At 46.4% G+C, this 17,701-nt stretch overlaps 1 protein-coding gene across 6 annotated transcripts in view; it reads left to right on the forward strand.

Moving 5' to 3' along the window:
* Window positions 1-6: 6 nt before the first annotated feature.
* Window positions 7-17,701, forward strand: part of ATXN7L1 (ataxin 7 like 1) — a 248,188-nt gene continuing 230,493 nt past the window's right edge. For 5 of the 6 annotated variants that reach the window (XM_029927361.1, XM_029927367.1, XM_029927385.1 and 2 more), the window contains exons 1-2: window positions 7-209; window positions 734-802. In XM_029927361.1, coding sequence (XP_029783221.1) covers window positions 29-209; window positions 734-802 — 250 coding nt within the window. In that variant the 5' untranslated portion in view covers window positions 7-28. The remainder of the gene's footprint in view (window positions 210-733; window positions 803-17,701) is intronic. The other variant, XM_029927376.1, reaches the window with a different exon arrangement.

Below are 17,701 nucleotides of genomic sequence, written 5' to 3' on the forward strand. Positions count from 1 at the left end.
GAGCACTCAATGTCGGAACGTTCCGAAGATGACGTCGGAGCGTTCTCGAATCCCGTGTCTCTCGGCTGCTGCTGCCGAAGGAACAGGGAAAAAGCAACAAGAAGGAAGAGCAATGGCGACACTGGATCGCAAAGTGCCCAGTCCGGAGGCGTTTCTGGGCAAACCCTGGTCCTCCTGGATCGACGCCGCCAAATTACACTGCTCCGACAGTAAGAACCCCACCGCCTCCTCCTCCTTTTATTATCCTGTAACCTTTCCATTCACCTAGAGCCACTGGGAAAAAGTGTGTGTGTGTGAGAGAGAGTGGCCCCCGGTGTCCTCCATGCTTCTCCCTCTCTCTCTAAATAAATACACACAGAGACAGATCATCAATGCACAGAGAGAGGCCCTGCTGCCAGGGCTGTCTGTCTGTCTGTCTGTGCCCGGCTCCCCATGGCAGCCCGCGGGGTGGGCTTTCACAGCCCCACGGTGTATCTGTTTAAAAGGCTACTCTGTTGCTGGTTGCATAGTTTTTTTGGTACCTATCTGGGCCAGGTAGATGGCAATCCGGACTTGGGAGAAAATGTTGCATTGTCAATTTTTGAAAGATTTTCATGAACAGTATTTATATCGATCTGTTTGCAAATAAACACTCTCCCTGCCCCCCTTGACTTTGGCTTTTTCCCCCCTTTTTGATCTTTTTTTTTCTTTCCTCATTCTCTTTTTTTTTTTTCCTTTTCTTTTTCATCTGCAGATGTAGATTTAGAAGAGGCTGGAAAAGAGGGTGGAAAAAGCAGGGAGGTTATGAGGCTTAATAAAGAAGGTAAGTGGAGCTACTGGCATTTTAGTGTTAGCATGTGTGGCAGAATCTTCACAGGATTTCGACTATAATGTGAATTGTTCTGCTGGGTACAGAGTGACTAAGGCTTGTCAAAAATCGAGCACGCCCAGGTGACTACTGCTTCATGTTAACTTCTTTCAAAGTATAAATACAACTGGGGGGAAAAAGGGGGAGACCATGGAAGGCAGAAGTTTACAACACTTTAGCTGGAGTCCACGTTTGGACCTCTGATGCAGATCTGCCATTCACCTTTGGAGCATCATTGCCAAATGGTGGGGGGTTGGGAGGGGGGAGTTGAAATCTCTAAAATGAGGATCGGGGCTCCCTTCACCAGCATCCCAGCCTTCCTTGTGGGTAAATACACAACAGTTTAATGAGCCCCACATGGTCAGCCCTTCCAGCAGCCACTTCTCCACTGGAAACCATTGTACATGGCGAACCTTTGCAGCAAGTTGCACTTGGCCCACTTTGTGCGTGGTCACAGATTGTTACGTGGCCAGTGGGGTTAGGGGCCCCTGTGTGTGCGGCCCCCAGGCGGTCACCCATCTCTGTGCTCCCAGCGTGGAAATACAGTACCTGAAGTGGGACACAGTGAGTAGATAGTTCATCCCAGACTGAGGCAGGGGAGGGGAGCCACAGTCTGGAACTGGGCATCAAACACACATGGTCATCATAAATAAATCATATCCTGTGCACGTTTGCGGGCCTGCCATGTGTAACTCTGGCCTGTGGGTTCACATGGAGCGACTCCGGAGGCCACTTTCTGCCGAGGAAACGGATGGGTTCATTTGAATCGTGATTTACTAACTGGTGTCTTATAAACATGGTTGGCTGGAATTGGGGGGTGGGGAGGAGGAAGGCATGGGGGTGCAGAAGAGGTTGGTGGGAAGTGTGAAAGGAGTTCAGCCATAACTAGGCCGTGGGAGTGGGGCTCATCCAAAACAAATGGAGGGTAGACTCCAAAGAATGGTCTCCCTCATAAACCAGAATATCACCCTGTGAGGCAGTTGAAATCTACCTGGAAAGACAGACCTCGTTTTGTGGATCAACACCTGAGGCAGTTGGTTTTCTGTGCCCAGTGATCTCCTGACCATCCAGGGAGAGGGGAATTTGTGCTTTAGAAAAAATAGCATGGAGGTTAAAATGGATACATATTCAAGGACAGTTCTGTAGCATAGTGTTCCTGCTAATTAAGCACTTTGGGAACGAAACCTTATTTGAAAAATGTTTGCCTCTAAATATCTTCGTACGATCTTGCCATGTGTCTTTAGGATGTGCAAGGGAATGATGTCAAGTGGACTTCTTACAAGTGGCAGCTTATTTGCGCTAAATGCCCATGTGTGTTGGCAGTGGAACATATCACTAGAGATTGTTTTCTTTACGAACTCTTGCAATCTTTAAGAGCTTCTGGGACTCGGTTGTCAGGCCCCTGGCCATGCCAAGGTTTTCGCAGAAGATGCAGTTGTGAAAACCTCTAAGTTAAAGTTGACTAGAGGTCGTGGAATGATACCTATTGGCACCTCTCAGGCCTGGGGGATAGATTCTGACCATAACACGCAAAACTCATATTCTGCACTCTCTTCCCTGCTTCTGTTTCCAAAGACTCTTGTTCTCCAATGCTCTTCACCTCATGAGAAATAGATTTTTTTAAAGGAAAAATGAAAAAGCTCTACTTTCCTCAGAAGTCACAAGTGGTACATCCTGCTTATTATAGCCTTTGTCCTGTAAAGGTTCAAAGATTTAGCTCCTAATTATACGCATTTGCATTAAGGACACCCACTGTTCAGTACAAGGTACAGTTGCTGAGTTCAACGAATAGGCATGTATGGGCTGAAATCTCTTTGTTCATGGGCCCTGGAAGAGCACACATGGGTCAGCAATCCCTGAAGATCCCCCTGGCGTGTGCATGCAGTTTTCCTTATAGGTAGAGTGTACAGCACTAAATACCTGTCCCCTCGCCGCTCCCCCCGCACCCCCCCCCCCGGTGGGGAGGTCTTTCCGGGTTGAACTCGGACTCTGCATCAGGATATTCAGTTTGGGGTACCTCCTGAAACATGGGTGGCATTGGTCTTGCTGTGGGCCCTCTTAAAGTCACTATTTGGGTAGCTTCAAGATGGATACATGTTTGTGGATGAGTCTCCAGGGTGCAAAGTGGCAGCGGTGTGATCGTGGCTATCTGTGTGTGTGAAATACACACATTGACCATGACACTGTTGGTAGGCAGCGGCAGCGCATCTTGAAGTGTGGTCATTAATGGCAGTGAGGGAATAAAAGAAAGTGTAGGAATTCTAATGGAGAATGAAGGGACATGATCCACATTTTAATATGATATTTTATTTTTTTATGTTTTTTATTTTAATTTATTCTTGAGAGACAGAGAGAGAGACAGTGTGAGCAGGGGAGGGTCAGAGAGAGAGGGAGGTACAGAATTTGAAGCAGACTCCAGACTTTGAGCTGTCAGCACAGAGCGACACAGGGCTCAAACGCACGAACCACGAGATCATGACCCGAGCCAAAGCTGGATGCTTACCTGACTGAGCCACCCAGGCGCCCCTAATATGATATTTTAAATTGCAGTAAAATAAATATAAAATTTACCATTTTAACCCACTTCCAAGAGTACAATTTGGGGGTACCAAGTACATTTACAATGTTGTACAACCATCATCACTATACATTTTCTGAATTTTTCATCATCCCAACCAGAAACCTTGTACCCATTATATAGTAGCTCCGCCTCTCCCCTCCCCTCAGGTCTGGTGACCTCTGGTCTATCTTCTGCCTTGACTATGAAATCGCCTATTTTAGATTCTCTCTTTCTGCCCCTCCCCCACCCCTCTTTTTCTCTCTCTCTCTCTCTCTCTCTCTCTCTCTCTCTCTCTCTCATTTCACTTAGCATAACATTTCCATCATTCATCCATGCCATTGCATGTGTTGGAATTTCATTCCTTTTTTACAGCAAAATAATATTCCATCATGTGCATGTTTATTTATCCAGCCACCTGTTGATGGACGTTTGGCTTGTTGCCATCTTTTGGCTGTAGTGAATGCTGTTGTGATGTATTTTGTTGCCATGTGATATGTTTCATAGACTAAATTCAGGGAGGAAAGTTAGGCTGGAAATGTGAAAGAAGAAACATAGTATCGCCTTCTGCTTCTGTCTGGCCACAGCTTCAGAAGAAGGACTGAAGCTTCACAGGAAGGACTTTTTGAATAATCTGATTATTGGAACATATTTCCTCCTTCATTCCTCTTTCCTTTCGCCTTTTGGCTTCCATTCACCCATAGCAGTGTGAAATGTTAACTGAATGCTTCAGAATTTCTGTAAGGAATTCTTTACATTAATGTTATTTTATCTAAAGTTAGCTAAATGCACAATTGACAGGAATTTGCAAACACTTTCCCACCTTGCCAGATCATCACCTGGGTTCGGAAGGTGTGCTGATCTGTACTTGGATACAGTCACGTTATGCGGAGGGCAGCCCAGAGCATCAAGGGAGCGGGAGAAAGGGCTTTGGATAATCTTCCTACAGTTCCCCTATATGACCTTGAGGGCATCCGTTCCCTTCCCTGGGCCTCTTCTCTCACTTGTGAAGTAAGGGAGCAGGATTCAACGTCCCCCAAGATCCCTTTGAGATTGCTGAACCTCACTTTCCCTACTCAGTGTACCTCTATTTGAGATGGAGTCATGCCAGACGGGCTGTGCTTTAAGAACCAACAACAAGAAAATGGAAGTCCTCCCATTAAAAATATCTGAAACTCCTACACACCGGGTCTACCTTCTCATTTTATCTCCTCCTGGTGGCAAACTTCACTGCCCCACATACATAGGCATATTCTGCAAATGGTCTATAAATGGCATGTGGTCTTGAGGACTCTGAGAAAACTGAGGGTCCGAGTTCAAAACCCAGGGGTATATGTCACCTGGAGGGGAGAGTAAGTTGGCTTCAGTCAGCGTGGACCACTGAGGCCCTGAGATTCCCTAAGAGGAGGGTCCAGGAAACCTTATTAGCCTCCTCTAAGATGTGAAATTCAACTAGGATAGAAAATTCCAAGGAAGGCTCTTCATCCAGTTAACCTTTTAAGATAATTTTCTCTCTCTAGCTTCATAGATTTATTTGAAGACTTTTTTCCAGCTAATTGGGGAAAAGCTCAGTGATGGAGAAGGATGGTCTTCTCTTTTCATGGTCTCATCTGAACTTTTTTTAAAGCATGTCAGTCCATAAATAAGGAGCAGGGTGCATGTGGCTCCTAAGTGCCGTAAACTGTATGCAGTGGAGATAGTAACAGAGTTGTGAGGATTGACTGAGATAGTATAAAAGGACCCAGCACATAGGAAGCACTTCACGTTTGCCTTTATCCTTTTTGTAACTGGTATAATGATTATGTTTATCATTTATTAATGAAGCTATTTCTAGAAAATTTATTATTATAATTAACTAGGATTTTTAACTAACCAGTGACAAGCAGAGTAGAGATTACTGTATCAGAAGTTTCATTTTTAGCATAAACCAGGTTATCATAATTTTATAAAGCTAGTAATTTTTAAGGAAAAAAATGATTTCTGTGATATCCATGTATTTACCGGTGCACAGTTGATATGGAGTTTGATAAGTTTTATCAAGGGATAGAAAAATATTTAGGGAGGTTCGGGCCTATGGCTAGCAAGTGTTTACAGAGTTCTGTCTGAAGACAGGTGAGAGGTAAACAGTAATTTAGAAAATGATCGATACGTTGTTGTATCCAGTCACTGAGACAAGAAAGTGCTCAATAGATCCTTGTTCGGGCCTTTTGGAAGCCTACACTGGTTACGTTGAGCATTTGTCTGTGTTTTAACGTTCCCAGATGTTTTGCTTTGATGGAGGGAAACTTGTGGAACGTTTCCTATGTGAATGGTGCCCTGGGGCCAGTAAGATCTCGCCGTGTCGTGAGGGTTTGCTGCGCTCCTGAGATGCAGGTAGAGTTGGGGGGAACACAGAAGGAAGCAGGGAGCATGGGAAACACATTCGGTTCAGGTTTAGGAGCCTTGCAGCTGTGGCAAATTGGGGGGAAAGATGGCACGTGACCTGGTAAGAGTGAAATGTTCTTAGACGCCAGGCCAGGAAGCCAGCGACAGGTGGTGGAGATTTATGGGAACGTGCGGGCGGCTTCCCTTTGTCATTATACAGACACCTCCATATCTATGCTAATAGGAGATGGGAAGACACCAAGTCCACAGATTACACAGATAAGCCTCATTTTTGCCATTAATTTCAGCTTCTTTCTCCATTAAGTGTGCCTGCCTCCCCTTTTTCTAACAAGCAGCAACACTTGTTGGCTTTGGCATTTCATTATCCTCTCTCTCGTCTCACCCAGCATTTGGGATGAAAGGACAGGAGAGACAGAGTGGCCTCCAGGTGATAGGGAGGAAAGCTGTAAAGGAGGAGAAGGGCTCGGAGAGTGAATTCGCTTTGAAGCAGAGAGAGTGCGTGTTTCCAAAGCCATCTAGTTTTGAAAATATAAAGCTTCTGAAATAAGTATCTATTTATTTTTTTGTTTTTTATTTGAGAGCAAGAAAGAGTGCATACAAGCAGGGGAGAGGGGTAGAGAGAGAGAAAGAGAATCTTAAACAGGCTCCACACCCAGTGCAGAGCCTGACACAGGGCTCGATTCCATAGCCATGAGCCGAAATCAAGAGTCAGATTGATGCTTAACCAACTGAGCCACCCAGGCACCCCATAAAATGAGTATCTGTTACACATACAAGCATTTCCATGTGCCTGCATCTTCACGTGGAGAAAATGTGGCTCTGACTCCTTTCAAAACAGGAAATCAGACAGGGTGGGCACACTTGGAAACACGGTATGTGAATTTGGCTTCCCTGTGCTGGGTTCTCATCGGATGTCATTCTACAAGAATAATTTTTTTTTAAATCTCAAGAAGATGTAGACTATGATACATACCACACTCATGTACATGCTCCTTGTTTTCTTTAATAATGTTCACAGGTTATGAAATTCAAGAGGGTGTGCAGTGAGAAGAAAGCCTCCTTCCTCCCCCTGTCCCCAGTTGCTTCCAGTAGATACATACAGTTTTTCCTTCTCACTTTCCCCACATGGATGCTACCCTAATGTAGGCACTGCCTAGTGTCTTGCCATGTCCATTGGTCTTACAGAGCAGTCCTTATCAGTGCATATGGAGCTACTGCATTCTCTTTGGGGTGTGCCCATGTGATGGGATCATAACTTAAGCCTCTGAGTGTCTTGCTTAGCTTTTTATACCCCCCTCCTGCTTTCTTGGCCTGTGTCATGCATTAGAGACCGAATGATCTCTCACAGTGTGCTGGCACCAGGCTAGGCCTGGGGAGGCAGCAGTGGAAAAGCACAGCCAGCCTCATGACTATCCTAGCGGTGAAGGCAGACATGTACGAAGTCATGGTTACTGTGGTGAGTGCTCTGATAGGGGAAATCGGGGTGCCATTGAAGGCATATTGGAGGGACCTAACTTACATTAGGGGCTCAGTGCCGGCCTCCGCAAGAAAGTTTTATTTATGCTAAAACCTAGAGGACGAATGGAAGTTTCCATGTGCTTCCAGGGCTGGCCAGGATGGAGTTAAAGGAAGCAACATGTGTGAAGGCCCAATGTGTGAGAGTGTATAGAATGTTCTAGAAAGAAAAAAGTCTGTCACTAGAATGAAGCTAGCAAAGCAGAGAATAAGAACAAAGCTTCTCAACTGTGACACTACTTCATGGTGGAGACTGTCGTGTGCATTGAAGGGTGTTTAGCAACGTCCCTGGCCTCTACCAGTAGAGTCCGGTGGCTCCTCCCCCCAAAATGTCTCTAGACATTGCCAAAGTTCCCCTGGGCTGGGGCAAAACCACCCTGATGGAGAATCACTGGTATAAGGTGAGGCTGGAAAAGTAAGAACACAATAAAAGTAGACTGAGGTGTTCACGGAAACACTCTACTCCCCACTGTCTGTGTCCTGGGCCTACATTCCAGGTGAGTCGACCATACTGCGTGCTCAGCAGGCATATATGGGTCTGTGACTATCCCCCGGCACTGGGCCAAATTTAGGAGGGGCTAAAGAGAGAAGACTCCATCCCTCAGGAAGCTCTCCTCCAAAGGTCTCCAAGATGACTCCTTCAAACCTTCAGCTTCAATCTGTCCTACATGGTGACAGTCGTGAGTTCAGGTTCTAATTCTGGGGGGCCCACTGTCCCTCACTGTGGGTAGGAGACCCCGAGGTGCCGATTCTGATAATGACGGCATTTATTCTACGTTGGCCCCGGATGTCAAAAGCACTATGGTGAAGCATTAAGGATTTCAGTTTATATTTAAAGTCAGGCTGGAAATACAACTGGCGCTCTGTGCAGTTTGATTACCCGTGGGATTTGTCTGCATTGGGGCCGCACATGATGGAGAGCAAAGCAGCTGGTTTCAGGATTTCCGTGTTAAGGATTAGGAAATAGGGAGGGCAGAGGAAGTTTGATTCCAGAGGGCTGCTGAGCTGTGCGCTAAGTGGCCTGTGGCATTATTCAGGACCGCAAGGGCATGTTCACTCCAGCCAGTGGTTCTCAGGGGCCAGCTATCTCTGCATCAGAATTGATTTAGGTTCGGTTTCTGCATGGTTTTCTGTGTACGTTGTGTTTATATCCTTTGGGCCAACATTTCATCCGTGACAGTTTGTTTCATTCATGACATCCTTCAGAAGTAGACATAAAACGGTAGAAGCAGACACAGTGAGATCCTGTCCTAGTCAACTCCCTTTTACTCAGGGACCCCCATGCTCTAAGGCAGCTCACTGTTTACACTGCAAACCAGGATCATATAGTGACTGCAGTAGGAGTGATGCCACCAAGATGGTGACATGGGTTGTTCCTGACCTTACTCCTCCTCACAAAACAGCTAACAACTATTCGTGGACAAGGCGCCACTGGGAGAATCCTAGAACATGGGGGTGAGGCTGATGCATCCCCTGCACCATAGAGACCAAGACAGACCGCCTTGGAGGGTCAGAGGAGCACTGCTCCCTGACTGCATTGCCCCCACCACCACCCACTGTCCCCGCCAGGCCGGCACAGCACCACACGGACAGATTGCCTTGAGCCAAGGCTCCACCAGGGAGAAGAGAGCCCTGGGTGAGGGAGACATCCAGTTCTTGGGAGTCCCCACCCCAGTCTCACCTCACAGGGTAAATCTGTGGGGCCTGACCACTGGGAGGCCATATGTGACTGCAATAATCAAATGTAGCCATAATGGAGAGGGAGAAGTTTAGCCAGTGGGTTGGCCTTCTTTCCAAATTGTGGAAACCGAATGTCAAGGACTGACTTCCATGTCTCTGTCTCCTAAAACTCCCGTGGCAATGTTGTGTCGATGGTGCGCTCCGGCTAATGCTCTTTGGCTGGCTCTCTCTCATTCTCTTCCATGGCAGAACTCCGATTGGCCACTTCAACCAAATGGACCTGGCTCGGGACCCTGAGGCATTTGAACTAATGATGGCAGGCTGGGAAATCCCTTCCTGCAAGTAGGCTAAGGCTGAGGATCCTTACCATTCAGGGGCTAGACTTGGCTCGCCCAATTGCCTCTAAGTAAAACTGGAATCCAACTGTAAGGAAAGCTTTTGTTTTTATGTAGATGCTCTATCCCCTTACCTGTGGTTTCATAACACAATTCCACTTGTCAATTTTAAAGGATCAGGTACTTAAAGAAAAAGAAGGAAGCCAATTAAATACTCACTAGAGCAGGACAAAGTGGTATCAGGTCACCATACTGGGGAAGATAAAAGTGACTCAGCGACAGGCTCTTTGAGCAGGTATCAGCTCATCCAGTCTATGAAGCTACATAGGATTCTTGGGGCGGGGCGGGGGGGGGGGGCTGCCCTGCTTCAATACACCTGTTGGTCCTAGGTACCTGGGCTGGACATGGGGAGATAGGACGCCCAAACTGATGACACTAGCCAGATTATGAAGATGGTTGAAACATGTTCCTAGTTTGGTCCTATCAGACCAAGGTAGAATCTGGCCCTTTTTAAGAGTATCTTGGGCACAGGGATGCCTGGGTGGCTGAGTGGGTTGAGTGTCCATCTTAGGCTCAGGCCATGATCATGGCTCATGAGTTTGAGCCCCACATCAGGCTCTGTGCTGACAGCTCAGAGCCTGGAACCTTCTTGCTTCAGATTCTTTGTCTCCCTCTCTTTCTGTTCTTCCCCCACTCACACTCTGTCTTTCCCTCAAAAATAAATAAACATTAAAAAAAATTTTTTTAAAGAGTGTATTGGGCACCAAAGGGCAGATATTGTGTATTCCACTTCCATGAGGTTCCTAGAGTAGTTACATTCAGAGAGACATGGTAGAACAGTGGGTGCCGGGGGCTGGGAGGCAGGGACCAGGAGAGTTAGTGTTTAATGGGCACAGAGTTCCGATTGGGAAAGATGAATAGGTTCTGGAGATGGATGGTGGTGACAGTTACAAGACAGTGTGATTACACTTAATACCTCTGAACTGTACACTTAAAAGTGGTTATGGTGGCAAATTTTATGTCATGTATGTGTGAGCACAGAAGTGCACCGGTGTTGCAGAGTAAGAAATTGCACAGAGTGTTTTGTAGATCTTGCCTCTGCTACTTACTAGCTGGGTAGTGAGATACTTCTCTGAACCTCGGTTTTCTCATTTGCAGAATAGGAATAAACTCTGAAACTAAATGAGGTGCTATCTGGCACCCAGTAGGTATTTAATAATGTCAGCTTCTGTTAGGATGATTAGGCAGCAGTCGCTGCCTTGACCAGGCATTTGGGTCCTCTTCTTTGCCTTGGCAGAGCCACCACTTCCAGGGACCAGGCAGCATCCTTACTGCTCCGGCAGAGTGCCTGGGGTTCCCTAGGCATCTGTGGTCAACGATTTGTCCCTGGTTCTTTGAGGGCACCAGGGACAAAATCAAAAGAAGTTGGACCGATGTCCTTGTGTTATTAGTTTTCGAGAGTAAATTAGTCTTTGAATCAGTGTGGTCATTCTGGGGACCCTGCATTGAAATCTCGAGGTCCTTAGCCTTCCAAGCTGTGGTCATACTGAATCAGAAGGACTAGGAGTAGAGCACAGGAATGTGCACTTAAAATGTTTTTTTAACGTTTATTCATTTTTGAGAGAGAGACAGAGTGCGAGCAGGGGAGGGTCAGAGAGAGAGAGAGGGAGACACAGAATCCAAAGCAGGCTCCAGGCTCCCAGCTGTCAGCACAGAACCTGATGGAGGGCTTGAACCCACAAACTGTAAGATCATGGCCTGAGATGAAGTCGGATGCTTAACCGGCTGAGCCGCTCAGGTGCTCCAGCATTTTAAACAGGCTCCCCAAGTGGCTTTGCTGTTCACCAGACTTTCTGAACCAGACTTTCTGGCTATGAAAAGTGGTTCTCAATTCTGCCCACCTCAGGAATCCCTTGAGAAGCTCTTTAAAAACTAAAACACCACTGCCAGAGATTCTGACTCCATAGATCTGGTTTAAGGGGTTCTAGGAAACTGCTTCTGTGTCTTTAAAAATAACCCTCCTAGCTGCCATGTATTGGGCATTGACTGGATGCCAGGCACAGATCTCAATGTGCATTTTTTTCTTGTACCCTCATGGCCACCCTATGAGGCAATTCCCACGACCAACCCCATTTTAACAGTTGCAAACTGAAGCTCAGAAAGGTTAAGTGTTTTACGCTGGGATACAGCTGGGAAGTAGCACAAGCTGGGATTTGAACCCAGAGGCAGGTCACTTGCAGAGATCATAGTCTTAAGCACTGGGTCACAGGATCGCCCCAGGAGCCAGGTTAGGACTAAGGTGAGGCAGGCGGGGCACCCTGGACACAAGTTTGAGGAGGCGCTTCTCACCCTAGGAGCCGGCCTGCAAGGGAGAACATGTCCCTTTAAGCAAACTGGTTCCCGTTTTCTTCCCCCTCCTGTGGGTAAGTGGTAAACCAGCTGAAAGGGCCCCCGGGCTTGCCAGCAGTGGAAGGCTTTCCCAGCCCAAGGCCCCAGCTTTGGGGCCTCTTTGGTCAGAGCCCTGGCCTCAGGGAGATCTCAGGAGCTGACTCAAACTGTTCCCTTCTGGGAGAAGGTGTTAGCAAAGGTGGTTGCCAAGCAACTCCAGGGCCATCTATCTACAGTGGGGATTTCTCTCTTTTCTCCCCCCCTTTGGAACATCTCCGCTGCTTCTGTCTTGTGAGTGTTTTCATGAAGGGTGCACTCCTTTGGATGATGGAACAGAGATAGCTTTTCAGTACCTGCCACCTTAGAGGTGTCCTTTTGATGGGTGATGTGCCTGCTAAGTGGGTGTGAAAGACCTTTGCTTCTTTAGCTGCACTGAAACCCTCGCTGTCACTGGCTCTGAGGGGACTGGAGCAGCCGAGAAAGGCACAGAGTGCATCTCCCCCATGAGGCCAGGGCCATGTGGTAATGTTTGGTTCCATGACTTTGGATATCACATACTCTTCATTAACCATGGCAGTTAGCCTTTTAGATGTGCTGACCCGGTTGGTCCTGGAGGACCTGTTGTTTCCACCTCTCTGTCTCTCTCTGTCTCTGTCTCTCTCTCGCCCAGTGGTTTCACAGACCGGAAGAACTCTTGATATGTGTCTCTTCTTCAGTGCTGCCCCCTCTCCTGTTCAGTCACCTCATAGTGTGGAGTTTCAGGTGACCTTTGACAGGCCTCAGACCCCTTGGTCTGCTGGCCAGTGGTTTGATTTCTCCGGCAGGGGCCAAGCCATGTAGGATGGAGCACCTTCCTCACGTGACAGAAACGGCGCCACAGTGGCTGGCTGGAAGGAAGAGAAACACCAGAAAGCGAAACTAGTCACATTTGGGTGAGATTGACTCCATTTGGCCTACTCACCAGTGATGGCCCCATTAGCCAAGTCCCCAGACCCCAGGCTTCTGTTCCCTTGTGCTTCGTCCTTGACTTTGACCATTGCAACCTCCTCACCATCCTTCGAGATGCAGGGCAAGACTGATAGAGAACACCCATGTTCTCTTCAGGACTGATTCAGATGAGTCCTGCCACCTTCCGAGGCTCAGGCCAAACACTTACTGGCAGAAGACAATTGAACATAGAGGTACCTTCAGTTTTATGCAAACCCAGTAAATAGTGATCCAGTCTTAAACAGATTAGGGAGCTATTTGCTTTCCAAATGGAATTATTGTAGATTTTGTTAAATAGTAGACTGCCCTAGAGCATTTTGGAAGTTATACTTTCTTTACCAAAGTTTTGGTGACATCCACTTTTATGCATCTTCTGCCTCCTTGTGTCCGGTCTCCTCCTCCCTCCACAGTTTGCTGTCAGCCTAACCTCACTCCCTTCTCACACTGCAGATGTTCCCTCTGTGTGGTGACTCTGGCGTGTCTGCCTCCAGTCCTGGCCTCTTCTCCAGAGTGCTCGGCTCACTTCTCTGGTGTGCTGCACTGGACAGACCCCCACAGGCGTCCCCACTGCACCCCGAGACTCCCCTAGGCTAGCCGTCTTTGTATCTTCCCTTCTCCATTCTCTTCAGAAAAGCCCCCCTCCCTTCCTCCTCCCTTCCCTCTCTTGTCTGAGGAGTGATTCTCTGCGCCTCTTCGTTTCTTCCCACTCTCCCTGCCCCCATCCGAGGCTAGCCTGCCACATAGCCTACCTAGATTTTTTTATAATAGCTGCTTAATTGGTCTCCCTGACTCCGTCTTCCTGCATACCACTTCAAAATTAATCTCCTGAAAAGTCGCATTTTATCAGGTTGCTCCTTAAGTGAAAACGTTTCATCACCTCCCAGGGGACAATAACTAATGCAGTATTCCAGGCCCTCTGTGCCTCACCCCTCCAGATGCCACAGGGGGTTGCCCCTCACAGCCTGACACAAGCCATGCTCCTTTCTAGTCCCAGTCTCTGCCTCTGTGGGGTCCTCCACTTCTAGATCCTTCCCCTCATGTGAGGGTCTCTCATCATGCACAGCCCAGGCCACATTCTCTCTCTGAGAAAGCCTTTCCCAGCCTATCAGGCTGCTTAGCCCAGACCTCCGCTGGCTGTACCCACCCTGTACCTTGGCCTCAAAGTCTTCCACTTCATGGCCATTCCATTGTCTACTAGACCATTCCATTGTTGCCGGATGGGAAAGGAGAGACCATATCTTCCTTCCCCTAAGATATTTTCAACGAATAGCATGCTATGTTTTGGTTACCAATTGGTTTCCAATTTTTTTTCAAGGACGTGCCTTGATATACTTGTATTTTCATTTTTTTTTAAAGTTTTTATTTTGGGAAAGACAGAGACAGTGGGAGGGGCAGAAAGAGGGAGAGAGAAACCCAAGCAGGCTCCACACTGCTAGCACAGAGCCCAATGTGGGGCTCAAACCCACAAAGCCATGAGATCGTGACCTGAGCCTAAAGTACAAGTCGGATACTTAACCGACCGAGCCACCCAGGTGCCCCCTTTCTTTTTTATTTTTTAAACTGCAGTTAAATACAAATTTAACCATCTTAACCATTTTTAAGGGTAGAGTGCAATAGTGTTAAGTACATTCACATTGTAAAACGAATCTCCAGAACACTTGTCATCTTATAAAACTGAAGCTCTATATCCTTTAAATGATTCTCCACTAGGTTTTCACTTTTAAAAGTAGTCTGGAGATGACCTATGAATTTCTTTGATTTGTCACCTGATATTTTAAAGTTGTTGAGACTCTAAGAATTGGCAGGCCTCCTGAAGTTTCTGTTCAGGTGGATATTATGGGGCAACAATGCAGAAAGATCAGCTTAGCTCAGCCCAGCTTGGGGTGCTGCAGCCTCAGGATCCCCCATGGGTCCCTCTGCCAACAATGAAAATTCAGGTAAAAAAGTGCTAGAATTTTGGCCCAAAGTCACAGATACCTCTGAGCAGCCTAGAGGTTCTCAGTTGAGATTTGATATAACCCCCAATCTGTACCCTTCTTCTTTTTTTTTTTACCCCTCCATCTTATATTAATAGTGAAATTTTCACACCTATAAGAAAGTTGTGGGCACCTAGGTAGCTCAGTCAGTTAAGCATCTCACTTTGTTTTGGAGCAGGTCATAATCTCATGGGGTCATGGGTTTGAGCCCCTACATCAGGCTCCACACTGACAGCACAGAGCCTGCTTGGGATCCTCTCTCTCCCTCTCTCTGCTCCTCACCTACTCACGCCTTCTCTCTTTCAAAATAAAATAAATAAACTTCAAAGAAAAAGCTGAGGGGTGCCTGAGTGGCTCAGTTGGTTAAGTATCTTGACTTCAGCTCAGGTCATGATCTCACAATTCGTGCGTTTGAGCCCCACTTCGGGTTCTGTGCTGAGAGCTCAGAGCACAGAGCCTGCTTCAGATCTGCTGTCTCCCTCTGTCTGCCCCTCCCCCACTTGCACTGTGTCTCTCACTCTGTCTCAAAAATAAATAAACATTTTTAAAAAGCTGAAATAATAGCACTATGGTCATTCATATGAACACCACTTAGAGTTAAAAATTATTGCGCATTTTATCAGGCTTTCTTATAAAGATATATATTTCTATACAATTTAAAAATGAGTTGTAGACACGGTGACACTTCACCTCGAAATATTTATCATGTTGACACACCTTGACTGTGTAACCTTGGGCTACTCACTTATGTTCTCAGAGCCTCATCTTATTATAAATATGTATGTGTGTTTTTGCTGAACCATTTGGAAGTATGTCGCAGACAGCATGACACTTTACCCGTCAATACTGCAGTGTGCATCTTCTAAAAGTGAAGGCATTCCGCTACATAATCATAAGACCAGTATCACCAGAAAACTAATGGTAACCCCCTAATAGCATCTAATCTCCAGTTCAAATGCTTACCTCCCCTCTTGTCCTCCCAAAAAAGCTCCTTTTCTCTTAGCTGCTTTTTTAATGGATATATAGCCATTCTATCAAGGTTCATGCATTATATTCAGTTGTTAGGTCTCCTTCGTCAGTTTTAATCTAGAACAGCGCCCCCATATGTGTGTGTACGCCTCTATTTATGTTCATATATATTTTTGTGTGTATACATCTATAAAACACGGCCACTTAAAATGCTTCACATTCTGTCAGATCACTTCCTCACAGGGTCATTTATCTTGTTTCTCTATGCTTTATTTTTCCCTCATCATGGAAGTTAGAGCTAATGTCTTAAATTTAGGCTGAACATTTTGGCAAGAAATACTCCAGGTGATTCTGAGTACTTCATTAAGCATCTCCCCAGGGACACACGATGTCAGGGCACCCCATTATGAGGTATTGGTCACTTGGTAAGGGGATGCCCACCTCTCTGCATTGCAAAGCTGTTTTCCTTCTTCAACTGGGATGTCATTCTGTGGGTGGTGCTTTGGTACCAAGTGAATGCCCAGTTCCCCAGTAAGAAATTTCATGGAACTGGCTTGGCATCCATTGATAATCCTTACCTGGATCCCTGGCTTCCTTGGGGGTTGTAGAATGGTCATTTTCAAAGTCTCTCATTTTGATCTACGTTTATTGGCTGGCTTTCTTCTATAAAGAAGACCTGTTTGTTACTCATCAGCAAAGGTTAAATTTAAAATTCCTCCTAAAAAGGCCAAGTTTTCCCTTCTCATTGCCAATTTTCAGAGGAAGGAGGTGAGCACCCATGATTTAAGCTAAGGGGGAACAAGGGCAAGCCTGGGCACGTCCGCATTTCACGAGGATGCATGTGTGGTGTGAGAACCCATCATGGATAGGAAATTCTAGATAGAGTGAGCTTTGTAGTACAGACATCAGATGGAAAGTGTGACCACATCTTGGTTGGTAGAGCATGAGCTTAAAACTGTTGAGTAACATTATCCCACACACTCAAAGTGACCCTCTTCATTGATTTGAGGAAGAAGACAATTACACTTAAAATAATCCTTCTCCCAGGACTCCTGCGTGGCTCATAGGTTAAGCGTCCAACTCTTGATTTCGACTCAGGTCATGGTCTCATAGTTCATGAGTTTAAGCCCCACGTTGGGCTCTGTGCTGGTGGTGTGGAGCCTGCTTGGGATTCTCTCTCCCTCGCTCTGCCCCTCCCTGCTAGTGCTGTCTCTGTTTCTTTCAAAATAATGACATAAAAACTTTTTAAAAAATTCTTCTCCCACCTTTCAGCTAGAGCCCAGAATTTAACCTGGTCCAGGGAACTGCTGACATTAAATTATAAACCAGAATGAATGACAGTCTGTAGGTTATGAAGCTAGAGAGATGTGTCCTGTATCGTTGATTCACTAGAAAATGATCAACTGTCCAGTTGGTGCTGGATTGGACTCTGTGCAGGATGTAATGGTGGAAAAGCCTTGGTACCTGCCTTCCAGGAACTCAGGAACTTGCCATGCAGTGGGCAGGAAACACTGACCTTCTAGAGAGTGAGTGTGGAATGTGGCCTGAGTGCCCAGGGACTCAGGAAGGAAGATTCTAGTCTGGTTGTCTGCACAGCCTTTGACCTGCAGGAGCTGTTGGGTTTGTGGTTCTATTCAGAGCACTGTAAAGGGTGTGTAAAAAGAGTCAAGTAAATGTTTGAAGGATGAATGAATGAATGAATGAATGAATGCTTCATCATGGATAGGATGTGGACATTGGAGCACTCTACAGGGACAGAACAGCACAAGTAAAGCCCTGGTCAGGATTGTGAGTTCCCTAAAAAGTCACTTTTAGGGAAAGGACTTATGGAGAGCCCTGAGCCTGCTATTAATACTATGGAGAAACAGTTGATAATCTATTCCAGTTGTATACCTTTTCCATACCCAACACATCACTTTTTTATGATGTAGAATTTTCAGGAAATAGGCTCCTTCTTGGTTTGGTCATGTTTGTGTGTTTTGCTTTTTCCATTCAGTGTGCTAGGGGAGGGATGTTCTCTCTCTCTCTTTCGTACACACACACACACACACACACACACACA

Source organism: Suricata suricatta, chromosome 2 (genome assembly GCF_006229205.1).
Source record: "Suricata suricatta isolate VVHF042 chromosome 2, meerkat_22Aug2017_6uvM2_HiC, whole genome shotgun sequence".
Lineage (NCBI taxonomy): Eukaryota > Metazoa > Chordata > Mammalia > Carnivora > Herpestidae > Suricata > Suricata suricatta.